General features: G+C 44.7%; 1 protein-coding gene across 6 annotated transcripts in view; it reads left to right on the top strand.

The window, feature by feature from the left end:
- TNRC6B (trinucleotide repeat containing adaptor 6B) overlaps window positions 1-22554 on the top strand; it is a 247943-nt gene that overhangs the window by 163357 nt on the left and 62032 nt on the right. For all 6 annotated transcript variants that reach the window (XM_021092845.2, XM_084955174.1, XM_021092843.2 and 3 more), the window contains 2 exons: window positions 12954-13041; window positions 18096-18117. In XM_021092845.2, the coding sequence (XP_020948504.2) occupies window positions 12954-13041; window positions 18096-18117 (110 nt within the window). The remainder of the gene's footprint in view (window positions 1-12953; window positions 13042-18095; window positions 18118-22554) is intronic.

Here is a 22554-nt window from a genome sequence, read left to right as displayed (position 1 = left end):
TTCCTAGAAAGAACAACCAAGTGTTATTCAGAGTAAGGTCCAGGAACCAGCAGCTTGTTAGAAGTAGAGAATGTAGGAGTTCCCGACGTGGCGCAGTGGTTAACGAATCCGACTGGGAACCATGGGTTCAATCCCTGGCCTTGCTCAGTGGGTTAAGGATCCCAAGTTGCTGTGGCTGTGGCATAGGCCCATGGCTACAGCTCTGATTAGACTACTAGCCTGGGAACCTCCATATGCCATGGGTGTGGCCCTAGAAAAGACCAAAAGAAAAAAGAAGTGGAGAATTGTAGGTCCCAACCTACACCTACTGAGTAGGAACCTGCATATTAACAAATTTCCCATTAAAGTTTGAGCAGCATTGTTTTACACAACCTCACCTAGAAAGGTAACCCAGCACCCTGTGGTGCTGCGGGTTAAGGATCTGGCATTGTCACTGCAGTGGCTCAGGTCGCTGCTGTTGCGGGGGTTCATTCCCTGGCCTGGGAGTTTCTATCTGCCCCAGGCACAGCCAGAGGAAAAAAACAAAGGTAACCCATATATAGAAGGAGCAGTGTAAATCTTATTGCCGACATACAAAAGAATTTCCTATCACATGTTACGGAATGCAAGGGAAAGCAGGAGAACTTTCTGCATGCCTCTAAATTAATGAAAAAAATATTTACCTTAAATTTTCTAGACTTAATGTTACTGTTTTCTTCCTATGATGCACTCAGTGCTAGAATGATTTTTATGCCTCAGTGCTGTTTAGCCTTGTCTACTAATTTAATATCATGTGCAAATTACATTAGCATCCCATTAAATTCCCTCAGTCAGATCCAGCAAATGAAAAAAGTGTTAAGAACAAATCCAACACAGATCTTCGGAGTACCCTGCTATGTAATTTCCTCTGCTGGGATGGGTTTATTCCAGCACGCTCTCTTTCTGTGTGCATTTCCAATTAAAAACACTCTCCATGGGTACACTGAGCACTTTGTTTAACTCTTCCTTGAGCTCCTTTTGTTCATTTCCTCACTCCAACTATGTGTGTGGTATCATTAATCCTTAATTGGTTATGATTGTCCGTGGTTTTGTGTATAGTTATTTTCTTACCGTTTTATAAATTGCCAAGGTTACCATTTGTCTTTTAAGGAAATAAATGTCTGTGCAAGTAACATGTATTAGGTGTGCTTTGGGAAGCTTATATAAATCTGTGTTGGACAGAGTTCTTAGTGTGCAGACAATAGAATTCACTCTCACTGGTGCCAGGGTTTATTTAGTGCTGATGCCGTCCCACAGATCCTCGGAGTCACACCCTGGAACTTCGGCCCCATGGGAGATGCTTTCCTCTTCCTGTACATTCAGGAAACCACAGTTACGGGTTTCCACTCTCTGAGAAAGAGGGGTCCCCTGCACCCTGTCAGTTCCCTAGTAAAGTCACCTACAGGCGCAACTTACTGGCAGAACGTAAGTCACATTTCAATCTCTAGTTGTAAGGGAGTCTGGGAAATAGGCCAGAAGGGGCTTGGAATTAGTGTTGACTGAGCTGATGCACTTTTGCACCAGAAAGTCAAATAATAGCTTTTATTACTGTTGTAGCACTTAAAATTCTCAGTAAAAGAATGATATTTTTTTTTGGGGTCTTTTTTTGTCTTTTGTCTTTTGTTGTTGTTGTTGTTATTGTTGCTATTTCTTGGGCCGCTCCCGCGGCATATGGAGGTTCCCAGGCTAGGGGTTGAATCGGAGCTGTAGCCACCGGCCTACGCCAGAGCCACAGCAACGCGGGATCCGAGCCGTGTCTGCAACCTACACCACAGCTCAGGGCAACACCGGACCATTAACCCACTGAGCAAGGGCAGGGACCGAACCCGCAACCTCATGGTTCCTAGTCGGATTTGTTAACCTCTGCGCCACGACGGGAACTCCAAGAATGATATTGAATTACATGGTAGAGGAACATTTTAAACACGCTCTGGTATCATATTTATCATACATCTAATGTGCTTAGGACACAAGGAACCTTGATTGATAAAATTATAACAATTTGATGGAGTTCCCTTTGTGGCAGAGCAGTTACCAAACCCGACTAGGATCCATGAAGATTCAAGTTCAATCCCTGGCCTTGCTAAGTGGGTTAAGGATCCGGCATTGCCGTGAGCTGTGCTGTAGGTCACAGACGCAGCTCGGATTTGGTGTTGCTATGGCTGTGGTGTAGGCCAGGGGCTACAGCTCCGATTCGACTCCTAGCCTGGGAACCTCCATATGCTGTGGGTGAGGCCCTAAAATAGCAAAAAAAAAAAAAAAAAAAAAAAAAAATATATATATATATATATATATATATATTAATAGGGTGACGTGTAGATTCTAGAACATTTGGGGGAATCCATTTCTGTGAATGTCAGGGCTAACATGATTTCTAAAAATTTTTTTGACTCTTAGTGACTCTTTCATAAAGAGCTGTATAAAAAGTTGTTTAAAATAAAAGTCCTCAGAATTCCCATTATGGCTCCGCGGCAGTGAATCGACTAGTCCCCATGAGGATGTGGGTTCGATCCCTGGCCTCACTCAGTGGGTTAAGGATCCAGTGTTGCCCCCAGCTGGTAGTGTAGGTTGCCGCTGAGCTCTGATTCCACCCCTAGCCTGGAAACTTCGACATGCTGCAGGTTCAGTCCTAAAAATAAATAATTAATTAGTAAAATAAAAGTCCTTAAAGATTGTTAAACAGATGACTAAGAGGTAGGTCAATGTTTGAGGCTTTTTTTTTTTTTTTTTTTTTGTCTTTTTGCTATTTCTTGGGCCGCCCCCTCGGCATATGGAGGTTCCCAGGCTAGGGGTTGAATCGGAGCTGTAGCCACCGGCCTACGCCAGAGCCACAGCAATGCGGGATCCAAGCCGCGTCCGCAACCTACACCACAGCTCACGGCAACGCCGGATCATTAACCCACTGAGCAAGGGCAGGGACCGAACCCGCGACCTCATGGTTCCTAGTCGGATTCGTTAACCACTGCGCCACGACGGGAACTCCTAATTAAAATTTTTCTTGAGTAAATTGTAGATTCACATGCGGTGGTAAGAAAATGACACGTGGAGATGCCAGGTACTTTTTACTCAGTGTCTCCCGACAGTTTCTTCTTACAGAACCGTAGTGCAGCATCACAACCGATTTTCTTAGATTTCCCGTTTTCCTTGGGCTTATTTGTATGTGTGTTTGGTTCTGTACTTTCATCACATGTAGGCTCATGTATCCACCGCTACTGTCAAGACACTGTCACCACAAGGATCACCAGTGTCAACCTTTTTTATAGTCACCCCTGCCCCGCCCCACCTCAGCCCCCTGACCACCCCTGTCAAATGCTTGTCGTTTCAGAAATGTTACATAAATAGAATCATACAGGACGACCTTTGGAATTGGCTTTTGTCACTCTCACCGTAATTCCCTAGAGCTTCATCCAAGTCGTTGATGTATGAACAGCTTGTTCTTTTACAGTGTTGGTTTGCCTTTGGCGTGTTTGATGTGTTGGGTGGACCTGTTGTTTGTTTGCCTCAGTTGTGTGGAGTTGGTTAAGGGTCCAAAGGTGCCACCACACTGACAACCTTCATCAGGTGTTGGTGGTGTCATGGCCAGTTAAAGAAAAGGAAGGTGCTTTTTTTTTTTTTTTTTTGCCTTTTTTTTGCCTTTTCTAGGGCCACTTCCCACGGTATATGGAGATTCCCAGGCTAGGGGTCCAATCGGAGCTGTAGACGCCGGCCTACGCCAGAGCCACAGAAGCTGGGGATCCGAGCTGCATCTGCAACCTATACCACAGCTCACGGCAACACCGGATCCTTAACCCACTGAGCAAGGCCAGGGATCGAACCCGCAGCCTCATGGTTCCTAGTCAGATTCGTCAACCACTGAGCCACGACGGGAACTCCAGGAAGGTGTTTTTTCCCTTCCTTCCTTCCTTCCTTTCTGTTTTTTTTTGTTTGGTTGGTTTTTTTGTTTGTTTTTGTTTTTTGTTTTTTGTTTTTTTTTGGCTGCACCTGTGGCTTATGGAAGTTCTCAGGCTAGGGGTTTCATTCAGAGTTACATCTGCTGGCCTATGCTGTAGCCATGGCAACACCAAATCCTTAACCCACTGAGTGAGGCTGGAGATCGAACCCACATCCTCATGGATACTAGTCAGATTCTTTTTTTTTTTTTTTTTTTTTTTTTTGTCTTTTTAGGGCCGCACCCGAGGTATATGGAAATTCCTGGACTAGAGGTCTAATCAGAGCTGTAGCCTCCGGCCTACGCCACAGTAACAGCAAGGCCAGATCTGAGCAGCATCTGGGACCTCTACACCATAGCTCATGGCAACGCTGGATCCTTTATCCACTGAGCAAGGTTAGGGATCGAACCCACGTCCTCATGGGTACTAGTCAGGTTCGTTACCCACTGAGGCACGACTGGAATTCTGATACTAGTCAGATTCTTAACCCACTGGGTCACAATGGGAACTCGAGAATATGCTTTTTATATCCGGGCATGTTTTCCTGTCAAGAGGAACTCTGTCTGTCTAGCCGAGTCTCTTAGTACCTTTTCACCCCAGTCAGCATCCTGGTGATTACGGCTTTCAAGTATGAAATTGTCTGCCCTGCCTCTACCTGATGTTGAAGGCATGATGGGCACTTAATTCAGCAACAACAGTCATGAATCTAGTTTGTAGGAAGAAGTTGGTCTCTTGCCTAGATTATCACAAGCGATGAATTCATGTATTCCAAGGTTCTGGTACTTTCAAAACACCAAAGGCGCTGTGAGCGGTGTTTAGTACCCCAGAGTGCTGGGAAAGGAGGGAGCAGAGCAGGAATAGTGGTTCCTTCCTTGAAGATGTTGTCTGGGTTGTGAGGTGAGATACAGCTGTTTAAAAATTTAAAACTAAGGCGGAGTTCTGTGGTGGCCTAACAGTTAAGGATCTGACGTTGCCACCGCTGTGGCTCAGGTCACTGCTGTGGCACAGGTTTGATCCCTGGCCTGGGAACTTCTGCATGGCCTGAGCATGGCCAAAAACAAATACAAGGGTTTCTTTCCGGTATGCGAATAGTATCCCAATAAAAGTGGTTATGATGGGTAAAAAAAATTTTTTTAAACTAAGAGCTCCAGGAGGGTAAGCAGCACTGCATCTTGTTGGCTGCTGAATTCTTGGTCTCCAGCACAGCGCTGGGCCTTGGGTAGGCGCTGAGATAATGAAGGCAGGAAGGACCTAGAATGGAAGCTTTTACCAAAGACGATGCCTAGTTCTTGTGGTGCAAGTGAGGACTCCACAACCTCTGAAGGGGACGCATGTGGTTTGGCTGTGGGGGTGGGGGGAGGAGAGGAGGAAGCCCACTCCCCCACAAGATAAGCCCCAGGTTCACACCAGGCACTTTTCCATCTCAAGACCTTGTGCTGACTGTTCTCTCGCCTGGGCAGGCCATCTTCTCCCAGCTGATTCCCTTCCCCTTGGTCTCTCACTGCCTCAGGAAGGCCTCGCGTGACCCTCCTGTGTAAAGATGCCCACTGTCCGCCTGTCCCTTCCCTTCTGGTCACTTCTAGCCCCTTTCCCAGCTTTCTTTTCTTCCTGGCATTTGTTAGGATCTCCCGGCCTTGTGTGTTTGTCTCCCTCTAGGTGTCATTCGTCAGCCCCCTGAGGGCACGGACTGTCCTTTCACTCACTGTCACATCCCCAGTGCCTCCCTCAGTGCCTGGCACAAAATGGTAACTCCGTGTGTGCTTGTTAAGCGAGTTAATTAGTTGCTTTGAGGCTTTCGAGCACACGTCCCCCAGAAAGGATAGGAAAGTGTCACTTGCTCTGTAATCGTGCATTTTGGTAACATTTAAGGAAGGGTCTAATGTGTCCTTGCACTTGTGCTCGGTACATATGATAAGGTCAGCTCCCCTGCTTCCAGAGGCTTCATTGGGAGCAAATGCAGACCTCTTTGGCTTACTGTCTTGCAGTGTGACAGGTGTTCTGAGGGAGGCGTGCCAGCCGAAATGGGCCTTTTCAATGAAGATGAGGACAAAGAGGTATCGGAAGGGTTGGCTTCTTTGTGTGTGATTCCTTATTCAGTTTTCAGAAGATGTGTGCCAGGTAGTCTGAAAAATGCAGTCACCTAAGGAGAGTCCTGCCACCTCCCTGACCTCGTCTACCGCCAACCCCCTTACTCCCTCTGCTCCAGCCTCCTTGCCAAACACACCAGGGTCATTCCTTTTCACCTGCTGTTCCCCCTCTGCAGTGTTCTCTTCCAGGTAGCTGCATGTCCTTCACCCCAGTGGGTCTTGATTCTTAGACCACCTCATTATCCAAGAGGCCTTTTCTAACTGTCACTTGTAAGGTGGTACCTTCTTCCTTGCCAGTCATTCTCCATCAGCTCATCCTTCCCTGCCTTCTTCCGGGCACTTGCTGCCACCTAACGTGTGTATTTGATGCATGTACTTTGTTGTGTACCTTGTTGGGTTGTTGCCCATCTCCCCCACCAGGATGTAAGCGCCCCCACCCCAAGGCGGGGTTTGGTTTTGTTTCTGCTCTATCTCCAGCGATTAGAAAAATGTCTAGTTCTTGTTAGGTACCCAGTACATGTTTGTTAAAGGAATGGATCCATTCCTGGGCATCCAGCTAGAAAGGAGATGAGACGCAGGCCCTCAAAGCAGTCTCTTCTTCCCAGACCCCTGGTCAGAGCAGCCAAGCTGTAGCCAAGTCCTTGCATGTGCTCTGGTGCTGCCTAGAGCATCTGCCTTGTGACCCCTCGAGGGCCAGATAAGGGGCACGGCAGAGGTGGTGGGGTGTACGGAGGAGGGCATGTTTCCTAGGAATGGGGCTTGTCCAGAAAGGCTTCCTTGAAGCAGATAGGTATTGAGCCAGGACTTGCCAACAGAGTAAGGAGTGATCAGGCAACAAAAAGGAAGAAGGGTTTTGTGTCCGGTCTGCACAATGGATGAGGGAAGTGTGGAATTGTGAATGGCCTTGAGTCAGCTCTAGGGAACTGTCATCCAGGTGTTGCGCTCTTAGCTTCATGGTCACCCTTGGAGGCCTTGGATGTGTGAAGCAGCAGGTTTTTAGAAACGTCATCATCTTTACAATGTTCTGAACTTGCATACGAAACAGGAGTCTTGTTCTGCTGCCTCAGCTCAGGTGTGAATACTGGATATGTCCCCTTTTATTCAAATACTGCCTTTCTCATAAACGAGGGACTTGTACATATCCTTCTTGCAACTAATGGTTATTTGTTTTTAAAAAGAAGAGGAAAGAACACTATTGTGTTTTCTTCACCTTAAACATTTTTAAGACTAGTTTTTGGCATTTTACCGTTCTAGATTTGTTCTAGATTACGGTGTTTACACTTGCCTCTGGCTGTGTATTTAGAGATTGGGGGGGAGGGGTTCCCATCGTGGCGCAGTGGTTAACGAATCTGACTAGGAACCATGAGGTTGCGGGTTCGATCCCTGGCCTTGCTCAGTGGGTTAAGGATTTGGCGTTGCCGTGAGCTATGGTGTAGGTTGAAGACGCGGCTCGGATCCCGCGTTGCTGTGGCTCTGGCGTAGGCCAGCGGCTACAGCTCTGATTAGACCCCTAGCCTGGGAACCTCCATATGCCGAAGGAGCAGCCCTAGAAAAGGCAAAAAAGACAAAAAAAAAAAAAAAAAAAAAAAAAAAGAGATGGGGGAAGGTATGGATGATTTCTACTGCTTCCAAATCTAGAGACATTTGAAGGTAAAGTGAGATGCTTCTAGTCACCTGGCATTTGTATTTGTTGTATTGGAGGTTTGATTTTTGAGGTATAAATAGATATATTTTACAAAGTTCAGGCTTAAACACAAGAATTGAGAGCAGTAGTTCTCAACTCCAACTATGTTGTTAGAACCCCTTGGGGGAGTGATTTGGGAAAAAAAACCCATAGATTCCTATGTAACTGATCTGGAGTGCTGCCTGGGAAATGGTTTGTTTTTTGTTGTTGTTGTTTTATTTTTATAAACGATCTTTGGTTTTTCTGTTTGTTTTTCAGCCACACCCTCAGCATATGGAAGTTCCTGGGCAGGGATTGAATCGAATCTGAGCCACAGCTGCAGCAATGCCAGGGTTTGAACTGCACCGGGCTGGACATCGAACCTGCACTACTGCAGCAGAGATAAGTTGGATCCTTAACCCACTGTGCCGCAGTAGGAACTCCTGTTTTTGGAAACAATTTTGAACTTACAGAGAAGTTGTAAGACTTTTCCCCCCTGAATCTTTTAAGGATAAATGGCTGACCCAGTGTCCCATCACCTGCACTCTTTCCCCAATATCGAATGTATTTCTAAAACACATTTGCCTGTATACCCACAGTACAACCATCTGAAAGAAAATATTAGGGAGTGCCTTGGTGGCCTAGCAGGTAAGGATCCAGCATTGTCACTGCTGTAGCTCCGGTCACTGCAATGGCACAAGTTCAGTCCCTGGCCCAGGAACTTCCGCCTGCCTTGGGCTCGGCCAAAAAAAAAATTAACACCAATGTATTACTATCATTTAATCTTCAGCCCCTACTCAGGGTTTGACACTTGCCCTAGTAACGGCCTTTATAGCAAAAGGATCACATTTTGCATTTAATGGTTGTATCTCTTTCGTCTCCTTCCTCAGTCTTCCCTTGGTGTTCATGACCTTCAGCCTTCTGAAGATTGCAATTAACTTTTGAAGTTATTTTCTTTTTTCTTTTTTTTTTTTTTTGGTCTTTTTGCCTTTTCTAGGGCTACTCCTGCAGCATATGGAGGTTCCCAGGCTAGCGGTCGAATCAGAGCTGTAGCCGCTGGCCTACACCAAAGCCATAGAAACGCGGGATCCAAGCCGAGTCTGTGACCTACATCACAGCTCACGGCAACGCCAGATCCTTAACCCACTGAGCAAGGCCAGGGGTAGAACCTGCAACCTCGTGGTTCCTAGTTGGATTCATTAACCACTGCGCCACGACAGGAACTCCTTGAAGTTATTTTCTAAAACGTCTCTCGGCGGGACTCTCTGCTGTTTCCTCGTGATGGTATTCAGGTTATACCTACTCGAGAGGACTGTAGAAACGGAGCTGGGTTCCACGGCCTCCTATCAGGTCGCTCGCAGTTTCAGTCTGTCCCATTATTGATGGTGATGTTCCCATGGGTTACTTGATTAAGATGCGGTCTCTCAGGCCTATCCTCTATGTAATTGTTATTTTCTCCTTTATAATCAGTAAGTGTTTTTATGGTGTGGTGCTTTAAAACTATGTGGATATCACATTCCTCGTCATTTTCAATGTAGTTATTTACATATTTCTATCTATGTGAACTCATGATTTCCTCTTTTATTCAATGGCTTATAATCTGCTATTACCATTTATTTTTATGCTCATATTGTCCCAGCTTTAGCTGTAGGAGCCCCTTCACCCTGGCTCCTGTGACCATTTGGCATGTTCCTTCATTTGTTGAAGGTTTTCTTGTTTCTTGGCAAACAAGCATTCCAGGCTCGTTTATACTTTCCATGTTCTAGCCCCCAAATTAGCTCTTTTCCAAAGAACCCTGGTTTTCTTAGTGAAAAGTGGTATTCAGAAGCCATAATCTGGGTTCAAGATGTGTTCATAGCTGCAGTATTTGAATGTTGCTGTTCCCAAGTTCTGTCAGTGATAGCGCTAGGGGCTAGTGCGTGTGTTTACATACATGAAGGAACATACACATATGGGCACACAGAGTTACACCTACTTTTTTTATTACGTCTGTCCGTATGTATTGAAAATCATGAGTTCATGCCAATAACTAATTCTGATCCAACTCCACAGGGTTCACTTGAGTTTTCTCCTTTTCCATTTTGGTGACTCCTTTTGTAAGTAGTAGGAAACCTGACTGTCGTCATCCCTCTGTACTTATTGATCAACCCGCTTGTTGATCGGTGTGTACCTGATCACCCGTCGCCATCGGCATTGATGCCTTCCCTGTAGAGATGCCCCTTCACCCCTGCTCGGCTCAGACGCAGACTAGATCTATTTTAAAGCTCCCCAAATGGGAGTTCCTGTTGTGGCTCAGCAGGTTACTAGTATCCATGAGGACACAGGTTCAGTCCCTGGCCTCGATCAGTGGGTCAAGGATCTAGTGTTGCCACAAGCTGTGGTCTAGGTCGCGTGCATAGCTTGGATCCCGAGTTGCTGTGGCTGTGGCGTAGGCCAGCAGCTGCAGCTCCAGTTTGACCCTTAACCTGGGAACTCCCATATGCCGCAGGTGAGGCCATAAAAAAAAAAAAGAAAGACGGTCAGCTCCCCAGATGGTGCTAATGCGCAGCTGAGAGAGCAGGCAGGACTGAATTAGAAGAAAGGTGAACCCCCTCTTTTTGATTCATTATTAGGTGGATGGTAGGTTATTCGGCTTAGTTTGGGAAAATAAGTTCTTCCTAAGGAAGTGAAATTTAAAGAGAAGGCTCAGTTCTACCAACAGTAAAAGATCAGGGTGAAAGCACAGCCTGTCTCCTGGAAAGCTTTGAAAAATATTTGTTTTGGAAATAAATCTGCTTGTGGTGAACATAAATTTCAGTCCCTTTCCCTGAATTACCTGTTTATAGGAAAAAATATTTGAAAAGGTTAGTTGTTTTTTAAGAAAGTGTCTCATTAAAGACTTGCTGCCTTTTTTTTTTTTTACGTTGCATTTTTCTAATATTTTATTTTTTTGTCTTTTTAGGGCCATACCACGGCATATGGAAGTTCCCAGGCTAGGGGTTGAATCGGAGCTGTAGGTGCCGGCTGCGCCACAGCTACAGCAACATGGGATCTGAGCCACCTCTGCGACCTACGCCACAGCTCATGGCAGTGCCGGCTCCTTAACCCACTGAGCGAGGCCAGGGATGGAACCCCCATCCTCATGGATACTAGTCAGGTTCATTACCTCTGAGCCATGACAGGAACTCCTATATTGCATTTTTTGAAATAAGCTTTTAATTTTGTAACAGTGCTTTTTAGAGCATTGAATGTTTAAACGGGGAGGTAGGCTGTGGTTGCTCTCTTTCTGTAGCCAGTTGTACTTTAAACTGTGGAAACCAAGTTGCAGTAACTGGGTCACGAGGATCCCCATCTTCTTCCATGTACAGCCAGAGGAAGCAGGAGGCTTTAGGAGCCAAATGTAGTAGGATCTGTGGCCAGCCTTCCTTAGGTGGTCAACATCTGTCTTGCCAATTCTCATAAATACATTTTCTTAAAGTATATTAAATACAGCTGCAAATGGGTGTTCACCAGGAACTTCACACTTAGGCTGATGTACACACACACTGACTCCAAAGAAGTCCAGCCTTAAACCTAAGGAAGTTACACGAAAATCTCTTCTTTGTTTTATACGTGCATATTTATTTATTTATTTTTTGGCTACACCTGCAGCATGCGGAAGTCCCCCAACACGGGGATCAAGCCTGCGCCACAGCAGTGACGATGCCAGATCTTTCCCCACGGAGCCACCAGGGAGTTCCCCCTTGACTATAGTTTTAAGGTTTTCGTGGAAAAGGGTGGCTTGGAGTGTGAATTGTGCACTTGAGGCTTTTATATATTTAGGCCCAGAGACACAGAAGGAGAAAGGGCAGTATTTGTGAATGTAGGCAGAGCCAGCCAAAACTTGACATGCAGGTCGAACGCTTTTTTTGTTTAGTTCTTATTTTCTATAAATAAAGATTTATTTGCCTATTCATGAGAGTGCGCCTCACTGAGGTCCTCAGTTCCTTCTGTGCAGGTTAAGGGAGTTTCACTCCTCAAACCTGAGTCCTTCAGAACCATCTTTGTGATTTTTGCTACGTCTGAAAACATGGAGCATCTCTCTTTAATTTGTCTGACTTTCAAGGTAGCCTTCATCTAGGTGCTATCTGTGACACCGTGGATTTGATGTGTTTGATCACTTAAAATCACAAGTACTACAGGCAGCATCTGTTCAGTGGTTGGAACTGGGCACTAGCTAGATTTCTAACTCTGCTTCCAGCTCTGAAATTCAAGAAGCATGGCATCTGGGGTTTCCTGCCTTGAGTGTTGAAGTAACACCCGTGGTTGTTTATGTGTTCTTTCCCAGCCCATACGTAGAGGTAGACGTTTGCCGCACTCCGTATATATATTAGACATCAGACTAGACATAAAAATATATAGTGGAATGAATATTACATTTTACAGCTACTTTTCAAATGTGAAGTATAGTTTATCTTAATGTCTTAAGATTCAGCATATTTCTTCAATTAGAATGTTTACGTGTGTATATTTTATTTTAATTGAGGAAGCAAAACCTGGTGATCTTAGTTCAGGTGTACAGGAGCATGTAACTGTGCACTCACCCAGTAGGGAATACATGGATTGATAGGATATTCAATGCTGCCTTCAAAACACAAATAGAGGGAATTCCCTGGTGGTGTCGTGATTAAGACTTGGTGCTTTCACTGCAGCGGTCTGGGTTCAATCCCTGGTCTGGGAACTGAGATCCCACATCCAGCTACTATATGTCACAGCTGAAAAAAAAAAGAAGAAAAGAAAACACATATAGAAAACACGTAAAACATACAGCGTTAATAATATAGAAGAAAAATGTGGAATTTAGAACGTAGGATTTTATGTTCATCACTCCGAAGTTGTCATGAGAAAAATAGCTAAATTATGGTAAATACCCGTGAACCATAAATGAATCCATACATTCTGCATTATTTGTGAGGAATATTGTCAGAAGCCAGTTGATGTCGTGTATTCATATTGGGTTCTTTGCTTCGTGGAAATGCATTATTCGAGTGTGTTTATTTGGGAAGGTATTATGAAAGTTCACTTTAACGGCTTCTTTAAAACCAAATTTTGCAAAAGGAGTGGCAAACCAAAGTAAGGGTGAGTTTTGTGCATCCTCCTAGTTTGAGTAGAATGTTACGCTCGGCTCAGGGATGAAATGTTTGTTGCCCTACACACCATCTGTAGGCATTTAATTTGCTGTACAAATCGACCGTGAATATAGATGTTTAACCTTGTGGTGTGACATTACTTTGACAGAGAGAAGGAGCAAGAAAGGGAAGAACAGTTAATGGAAGACAAGAAAAGGAAGAAAGAGGATAAAAAGAAAAAAGAAGCCACTCAGAAGGTGGGTTTAATCAATTAAGTCAGTCTTTCTATCCACCAAACATCTGGAGTAAGAAATCGCCTCTGCTTGGGTACCTGACCTCCTGGTAATGCTGTTTGAAGCAATCGTTTACTTAAGAGTTTTAAGTTTTGAAAGTGGGAGAAAGTTAAAGACCTGCATTTATTACCATAAAGTAGATGTTAATGCTACAGCTGATTTTACGAAAACAACAGTAAACATTATATTGAGCAAAGCAAGAGAATTATCAACACTTAAACTCTTGTCATATTTCCATATTTGTATCGTAATTAATCTCCGTTTTCTTTTCAAAGCTTGCCAGAGTTTACCCTGATGTCCTTTGGGTCCACATATAACATGGTCCTTTATGTGGAGTTTACCTTTTGATAATTCTGTAAACTATCCTCATTAAAGGATCTGGTGGGCCTGCTTAATGCTTTGAGGGATAGTATTGCACGGCTTTGAGGAATTTGCTTAGGGGGGAAAAGATGCTAAAAGAAAAAAGACAAAGGACTGACAGCTGTCAACTGTCAGGTCTTCATGGAAGTGTTTGCCTGGCAGAGCCTTCTGAAACAGAAAGAAGTTAGACCTCCCTGCCTGCCCCCTCTGAGCTGCCCTTCTGCCCCCCCCCCCCGGGGGGGGGTTATCTGAGCTTACCTCCCCCATCTCATCACTCTTGTATCATTACCTGACTTGGGCTCTGGCTTGGCAGAATTGCTTTGAAGCGTCTGCAAAGTGCGTGGCAGAACCACTCTGCCTCTAGTTCTTATCGCCACTACCTGAAGCCCTTGGAAAACAGGGCTTCACCAGGGGGCAGGTTTGAGGGTCCCTGCTCTGGTGCCAGGCTGTTGAAGCTCAGTTTAGGGAGGTGGAAATGGTTGCAAGGTTCGGAAGGACCTCTAGATTTAAAACAGGCTCAGGGCATTTGAACACAAGACAGTGCATAGGATAAAGGACACTGCAGTTTCCTCAGCACCATTGGATATGACATTTCCCATAATTCAGTTTTCTGAAGTATTGAGATTATTTAGGAGTGCCAGCACAAACCACAATACTGGAAATATTTTCTGAATTGAATTACACATGACCCTGCCACATTAAACATGTGAAATGTAATTTATCTTTTCTTCAAGACTTAATTAAAAGGAGTATTCATTATTGTTTGGTGCTCTATTAGACTGCTGTGCTCTTAGAGGGTTTGTCTGCCTTTTTTTTTTTATTTTTCTTTTTTTTTTTTTTGGTCTTTTTGCTATTTCTTGGGCTGCTCCCTCGGCATATGGAGGTTCCCAGGCTAGGGGTCCAATCGGAGCTGTAGCCGCCGGCCTACACACCACAGCCACAGCAATGCAGGATTCGAGCCTCGTCTGCGACCTACACCACAGCTCACGGCAACGCCGGATCCTTAACCCACTGAGCAAGGCGAGGGATCAAACCTGCAACCTCATGGTTCCTAGTCAGATTCGTTAACCACTGAGCCACAACGGGAGCTCCTGTCTGCTTTTAAATGTGTTTCTTTTGCTGCTAATAGTGGTGTGCCCACCGTCACATCTTTATGCTATCTGGGCCTGCTTCAGATGTGCTACTTCTAAGCTGAACTTGTTGGAACTGTCTAAAATGACAGTAAAGAGTCTGAATAAAAATGTCAGATCATGACTCAGAGGCTTTTTTTATCCTAGCCCCTGTGTATGCAGCCACATTCCTTATCACTGAGGCTGCCACATGCAGGTCCACAGCTACGGGCGTACAGGGCGTTGCCCCTGTACCTGCACACGCTGACCTTCCTGCTGGAGGGCCGGGAGTGTGAACCTCAGTGAAGACTTGCTTTCCTTTAGGACATTCCCACCTCGTCTACCAGATAGGTACAAAAAGTGGATTTTGCAGTCTGGGATTGCATGGTTGATAAGTTGGCCACTGGGCTGGTAACAAGAAGATGCCAAATAGAGCAGTTGTTTTAGGCAGTGCACAGTCCATCTTTGTTCCTTACATAGACAACATTTTTTAACCTGAAATATCAATACCAGAAGTGGTTAATAAAATGTGCATCTGTAAATTTTATTGTAGATCCCACTAATAGAAAAATGATTTTAAAATGAAAGATGGTGTGGTTTATTCAATAGAGAATGGGGATTATTTATGCAGAGACGTTCATATATACAGCTGGACATTCGCCCCTGTGTACGCACATCTGCATTAAGAACTGGTTAAATCAGGCATTCCCGTCGTGGCTCAGTGGTTAATGAATCCGACTAGGAACCATGAGGTTGCGGGTTCAATCCCTGGCCTTGCTCAGTGGGTTAAGTATCCGATGTTGCTGTGAGCTGTGGTGTAGGCCAGCAGCTGTAGCTCCGATTGGATCCCTAGCCTGGGAACCTCCATGTGCCTCGGGTGCGGCCCTAAAAAGACAAAAAAACCCCACAACTGGTTAAATCAGTTGTGGCAAAGCAGAAAATCACCATAAGTGAAATTTCAAAAGGCTAATTATGAACAGTAAAAATTCAATCATATTTGTTCAGAAATGTTCTAGATTGGCTGACACAGGACCCAGGCTGATGACTCATGGCCTCTGATATTGTTTTATCATTCCAAACCATTGTGTAATTTCAGAATTAGATTCTGATTTAGCAGTTTTAAGGAAAGAGCGCAGAGCTCACCATGTGACTGTCTTAGTGGTTTCCAACCTCACTGTAGAGACACCGCCTCAACTAGGAGGCCTAAAACGTGCTACGATGCAAAGAATTGTAGAGGATGTGCCAGAGGTTCTATAACGGGGTCATTCAGTCAGTCAGCGTCCATCTGTGGTGCCCCCACATAGTGCTCCCACATCTTTCTCGCAGCATCTCTTCGTGTTTGTCTTCCCCGTTAGACTGGATGTAAGTTTCTCAAGGTTTTATTCATACCTGTATTTCCAGTAACAAGGACGGTGCCTGGAGCAAAAGTGATACTCAAAAAACTTTAGTAAGTGGATGGTCAAGAATGAATGCCAGCAACATAATTTTCATGAAGAAAGGACATTTATTTAAAGCTAAATTAAATTATTTCTACATAGAAATTAAGCATGAGCTTCTTTCCCATTGTGCTCAGTGGTTATGGTGGTTCGCTCTTTCTGGAGCCATCCCTGAGTAAACTGTTAGATATGCCTTCACGAGAGAGGTATCAGAGGAGGAGTTCACTCACATTCATTAGGCTGATGCCACTGAGGGATCATTGTTCAGCATTGGCAGAATGTGCTTTGATCATCCAGTTTTTCCCCTTCTGAGGGACAGCCTTTCACCAGAGCCCACATTGCGAGAGACACGTTTGCCATTAGTTGGGTTTGTCTTTTACAGCCGGGGAAGCATAGCTGTGTAACTGATCTCGCAGAGGGTGTTCTGAGAAATGCTTACGATGGTGTAAACCTTAAATTGCCTTAAGGAATTGGTATGCAGATACATCGGTCCATTCTTGGATGGGGGGGGGAGTTATAGGGACATTAGGAGAATTGAGCTCTGTAACAGTTATACTGGAAAACACATTCATTGTAAGAGGCTGCCTACCACAAATTCAGTGCATGAGAATTGGCGTGTCTTTGAATGCAAGAACATAAGCACTCCAGGGGGTCAATCAAGTAGATTGTTTAACCCAGTGGCGTGCTGGAATCCCTTGTGACCCCGCCCGGTTACCCACAGGACTTGCCTTCCAAAGACGAGCGCGTTTTTAGGAACACCCAGAGCAGTAACGTCACAGGCTTACCAGCCACAAATAATCAAACCTCTTCTTCTCTGTATGAATATTCCTATTACAAACGTCAGAGAACCAACATAAAAATGTCTTTTGGGAGTTCCCGCCATGGCTCGGTGGTAACAAACCCTACCTAGTATCCATGGGGATGCAGGTCCGATCCCTGGCCTCTCTCAGTGGGTTAAGGATCTGGCGTTGCCATGAGCTGTGGTGTAGATCGCAGACACAGCTCAGATTCTGCGTGGCTGTGGCATAGGCCAGCAGCTTTAGCTCCAATCCCCTAGCCCAGAAATTTCCATATGCCACGCATGTGGCCCTAAAAAAGCAAAAAGTAAAAATGTCTTTTGGAAGATGAGTTGGTTGGTGTGTTGAAGGGGAGTCAGAAGAACCCATTATCTCAATGATGTGACGTAACTCCTATTGGCATTCTGGTACATTTCCTTTGGAATGTTTTCTTTATTCATGACCTTTTGTGGTTTTGTTTTAATATTACAGGCCATGGATAATTAGGTGCCCTCCTTTATTTTCCCCTCTTAAGAGTAGAAGCCGTTTTCCATGTGACTCCTAATCATTATTTCCAACCTCTCCAAAAACCCATTATATTCAGCATGTCCAACCTTCTAGGTTAATCACTTCCAGAGATGTATTAGTTACTATATAAAGAAATACTTTCTACACAGCAATCTGTATTTGTTCAAAATTTACATATCACAATCTTACTGCTCTGTTTTATGTTACTCTTTATAAACTTTGATGATAATAGGAGTTACTGAGCATTGGTATAGGATATCTGACTTAATCTTTACAACAGCCCTTTGCAAGGAGATGCTGTTATTATCTCCCTTCAACAGAATGGAAAACCGAGATCGCATAGCCAGGAAGTGGCATGGCTTGATTTTGAATCCTACTTCTGCCATGACCTCAGATGCCTCTGAGCTTGGGCCCTTAAACTTTTGCTTTCTGAATTTGAAATCAAGTGTTTGTGTGTATACTCATATGGAAATCTTTTTGTCCCTGTGGTTAATTTTGTTTCTGGGCCTCATCCATTTGTAGTCAAAATGGGAAACAGCATTCCCAGTACAAGGACCGCATCATTTAATGAGATTGGAATGCTTTTTGTCTTAATTTTTAGACTCCTCCTTAACGATGGTTATGTAAGGTATAGCTGGATGTATGGCCATTGCCTTCAGAAGGATGCCTGAACTGACTTTCTGTATTTTAACTATGCCTGTGTCTCTGACAGCTTGAATTACTTGTTATCAGAAGCAAAATACTCTTATAATACAATCCGGAATTAGAAAGCAGTGTCACTTACGTATGTCTATTAATTTATTTTGCAGGTCACGGAACAAAAAACCAAAGGTAAGGGTTTTTTTCCTTTTTAGATTTCTACTCTTTTGTGTTCAGCATTTACACTTGCTACTTCAGCCTCCAGTCCACTTGATAACACAAGGGCAGGTGTAGAGTTGGTAAGGTTGTTTGTTTGCAGTCACTGAAGAGCGGTAAGGACAAATTAAAAGTACTTATACTAGTGTCTCTAGTTGTCCTTACATGTTTTAGAAGACCAAAGCGATTAGACAGAGTCATAACTTGTTTTGAAAGTAAAGAGATCATGGTTTTGAGTGGAACCTTTTCAAAATTTTTCTTAGAACAATAGCAAAAGCAAAACAGTAGCCTCTGCTTTACAGAGGGGAACGGGATTGTTAACCACCTTGATCCTTGACCGCCGGCAGTTGGGTCTGAAAATGCGTGTTGTGTTTAGGATGGTCGTGCTGTCTTCTTGAGCGAGAGCCGGAATGTGTGGTTTAAAAAGGTGGTGCACTGTAACGCTCACAAAATAGTGATGTGTTGTAAACAGAAGCAGATGTCCATCTGAGCTGATGCTCCTCCTCCAACGGTCTGCGTGTTTTCACTCCTTTCTCTTTCGTTAATTTCTTTTTTTAATGATTTTTATTTTTTCCACTATCGCCAGTTTACAGTGTTCTGTCAGATTTCTACCGTACAGCTCTTTTGTTAATTTTGTTTGTGCAGTCTTGTTTGGTGCTGGGCACACTTTTGGTCTGTTCCCTTTGAGAATGCGGGACTTAATTCCTCGAGACCAGTGTTCTAGCTCCTCCCCTCGCCACCTAAATATGTTGTTTTCAGCCAGCATGTGCCCTAGAATCAAAACACATGAGCCCAGGTCTCCCCCTAACCCTTCATGGTCCCAGGCCACAGCCCTGGCAGAGGTCTCTAGGGAAGCTCTGCAGGTGACCACACATGTCCCAGACTGAGAACCACCGCCCCAGAGGAAGGGGATCAGATGTGATTGTGATGACTTGGAGGTAAATAAGGGTACGGAAAGGCCACGTCTTTTTTTTTTTTTTTTTTTTTTTTTTTTGTCTTTTTGCCATTTCTTGGGCCACTCCTGCAGCATATGGAGGTTCCCAGGCTAGGGGTCCAATCGGAGCCATAGCCACCAGCCTGTGCCACAGCCACAGCAACGCGGGGATCTGAGCCTCGTCTGCAGCCTACATGACAGCTCACAGCAACACTGGATCCCTAACCCACAGAGCAAGGCCAGGGATCGAACCCGCAACCTCATGGTTCCTAGTCAGATTCGTTAACCACTGAGCCACAATGGGAACTCCGGAAAGGCCACGTCTTGACGGGAGGCTCTCTAATGACTGATTTCTTTGTTGGTTTGTTATGTTGGACCACCAGGCCAAAGCATGTCACACAGTGATGGAAGACTAATTAACAAAGACAGTGCTAGTTTCTTCGGAAGCTTAGTTCTAGGAAACAAATTCTCAGATGAGTAGGCATGATGGTAATATATTTCTGCAATAAAGGTATTTCAAAGGAGAAGGTAGTCTGGGACCTTGTAGTGATTTATAAAATAAAAAAACTGAGAGAAACCATTATTAGTTATAATTATTTTAATTCGTTAGAATACTGTTTACCTCTTGTACTCTCAGCCAGTTCCTAACCCAAAAGTAGGCATTATTTTGGAAGTATCTTTGTAAATTACTGTTTGAAAAATAAATTATACTTTACCATAGAAACAGAGTTATTGATAGTGGTGCAGGGTCTGTATTTTCTAAACCAACATACTATCTAGGAAAGGATTTTGGCGTATAAGTATATTTATAGGACTTTTTGATGATTTATGAGGACAACGGATGAGAAAATTGGCATTTTCCTGAAAAATCCAGACTCTGTGGTTGCTGGAACATGGTGGTCGGGTTTCTGGGCCCTGGCCACAGCTCTTAATGCCCATGAAGCCAAGTCCTAGTTGAACTGTAGAAACAAGCTGCTCTGTATGTTAACGGGTGTTTCTATTGGAAAACTGAAAATCTGTTAGGTTTTTCTTTCTTTTTTGTCTTACTTGTACCAGGTCTGTTCTCAGAATCACATTCCTGTTTCCTCTGCCAAAGTCTTTAAAGTTTCTGTCTTAGTTACTATAAAAGTTTCCCTCCATTTAGGGTTTTTCTCATCCCTACCGTAAAATGGAATACCATTTCACAGTTTCCATACTCCCGCAACCAACCCCCTCTTTCAAAAATTAAAGTAAAATAATCCTAAAGTGAGTGAGCTGAGAGCCTATTTGGCTTCTCATAAGAGATTTAATTGTTAGAACCAGGGAGTGAAAAAGTTTTTCAAATCCCTGAGGTATGTTGGACCATTAAGTAGGGGGAGGCCCCGATCTTTCTGCCTTTTTAATCCTATTTCACAGCCACATGTTCATCTCTGTTCCCAAGAGCCTGCCTGGGCAGTCTGCATCCATTATTCCTCCCTAGGCCAGTGTTTCTGGTTCCTCTTCCTCTTCCCAAAGGTGGTGCCTGCCTCAGGCAGTCTGCCCTTAGCTGTGATTTTACTGCTCTTTCCCCAACAGACCCTATGAGAAAAAAAGGAAAAAACTGCGTTGGTGCCAAGTCTTTGGTTGTACAGAGGACTGAAGTGAGATCTGTCCAGATTTCAGAGAAAAAGTGGATTCAGTATATGCGCTTTATTTTCCATCACTTAAAAAAGAAAAGTTCCTGCTGTGGCGTGGTGGGATCAGCCAACATCTTGGGAGCTCTGGGACACAGGTTTGGGCCTGGCACAGTGGGTTAAGGATTTGCCATTGCTGCAGCCACAGCCTAGGTGGCAACCACGGCTCATATCTGATCCCCGGCCCAGGAACTCCCTGTGCCTCAAGGTGGCCAAGGAAAAAAAAAAGGAAGAAAAAGAGAAAAAGTGAGAATTTTGGAGAGAACAGTACGAGGATTTCAGGTGGACGTTATATGGAGATGTGGGCTAGAGTATCGCCTGCTACCCAGGTAGCAAATACTAGAAGACACTTGAGGGAAAAGCTAATCTCCTTTGTTGGAGATTGGTCTTGGAATTGGAAGAAAAAGTTTGTGGGGTTGATGTTACAGACCAGATTTAACATTCGGATGAGGGATAAGATTAGGACTAAAAAGATAGACAAGGCAGTAGAAAAGTGGGGACATAACCACCCAGCATTGTTAGGAAGGTGATTAGCTTCGTCGAGGTTATTGGCATGAAGTGACTGATTCACAGCAACTAACATGAATTTACGCGACGTTACAAGAAGTCGAGTGTCTAGGCAGGGATTTCCGGTCCTGTCACGAGCACCACTCTACGGAAATAATCAGCCTCCGTGGACCGTGTGGCGTTTGGGCCACATCGATCAAGGAATTTGAATTTGTGTCACCTCTGGGAGGGTTAAATACTTGGGGGCTGTTTAGTACCCAAGGAAAGGGGAAGCTCAGGTAACAGTCTTCCAAGAGTTGAAAGGCTCTGGTACCTGACACTTTTTGCAATTCCTTTGATAAAGGTCTGTTGGTGAGTCAAAACCACAGGGAAAACTCCCAGCTTAATGTAAGTTAAAAGTTACGGACATTGTTGTCCAAAGCAGTAATTCGTAACCTTTACCCAACTGGGACCCGGCAAACAAACAGCACTTTGCTGTCAGCATAGCCGGGTGACGGGCCACTGTAGTACACTGACCATTGGCATACCTGGGTGACAGGACATTGTAGTACACTGACCGTCAGCATACCGGGGTGACAGGCCATGTAGTACACTGGCCCCAGCTCTGTCTTTTGAGCCTATTCCAGAAGTCATATTATAGTGAGTGCATGGTGCTGGGAAAACCCTTGAGTCTCTGCTCTAGTTTAGTAATATTTAAGGTAGACTCCCCCCCTCTCCCAGGAAATAATTTACAGACTAGTCTACCTGCACCGTCCCTCACACCTTGTAGAGATACTTGTCTGTTCTTTGTCTTTTTTTTTGTCTTTGTTGTTGTTGTTGTTGTTGTTGTTGTTATTGTTGCTATTTCTTGGGCCGCTCCCGCGGCATATGGAGGTTCCCAGGCTTGGGGTTGAATCGGAGCTGTAGCCACCGGCCTACGCCAGAGCCACAGCAACGCGGGATCCGAGCCGCGTCTGCAACCTACACCACAGCTCACGGCAACACCGGATCCTTAACCCACTGAGCAAGGGCAGGGACCGAACCCGCAACCTCATGGTTCCTAGTCGGATTCGTTAACCACTGCGCCACGACGGGAACTCCCAGATACTTGTCTGTTCTAACGCTGTGGTGGGAGTCATTTGTTCAGAGCTGGCACCAGCTGCCTCTAAAGAGCAAACAAATGTGAGGTATTATAAGACACGTAGCTCAGATATTGGGGCACGAACAGTCCAAATGAGAGGTGGTGAGGACTGAACCCCGCTAGGAGCAGTGATGGTAGAGAGGAAGGAATGCGTTGGAAGATGCTTTGGACGGTGCTGTTGGGGGTGGGGAGGATGAAGT

This window comes from Sus scrofa, chromosome 5 (assembly GCF_054392235.1).
Source record: "Sus scrofa isolate SSC_HxYL_T2T_F1_AM1 chromosome 5, Sscrofa_HxYL_maternal_Yorkshire_Landrace_v2.0, whole genome shotgun sequence".
In the NCBI taxonomy this organism is placed as follows: domain Eukaryota; kingdom Metazoa; phylum Chordata; class Mammalia; order Artiodactyla; family Suidae; genus Sus; species Sus scrofa.
This window is presented reverse-complemented; position numbering and strand designations above follow the sequence as displayed.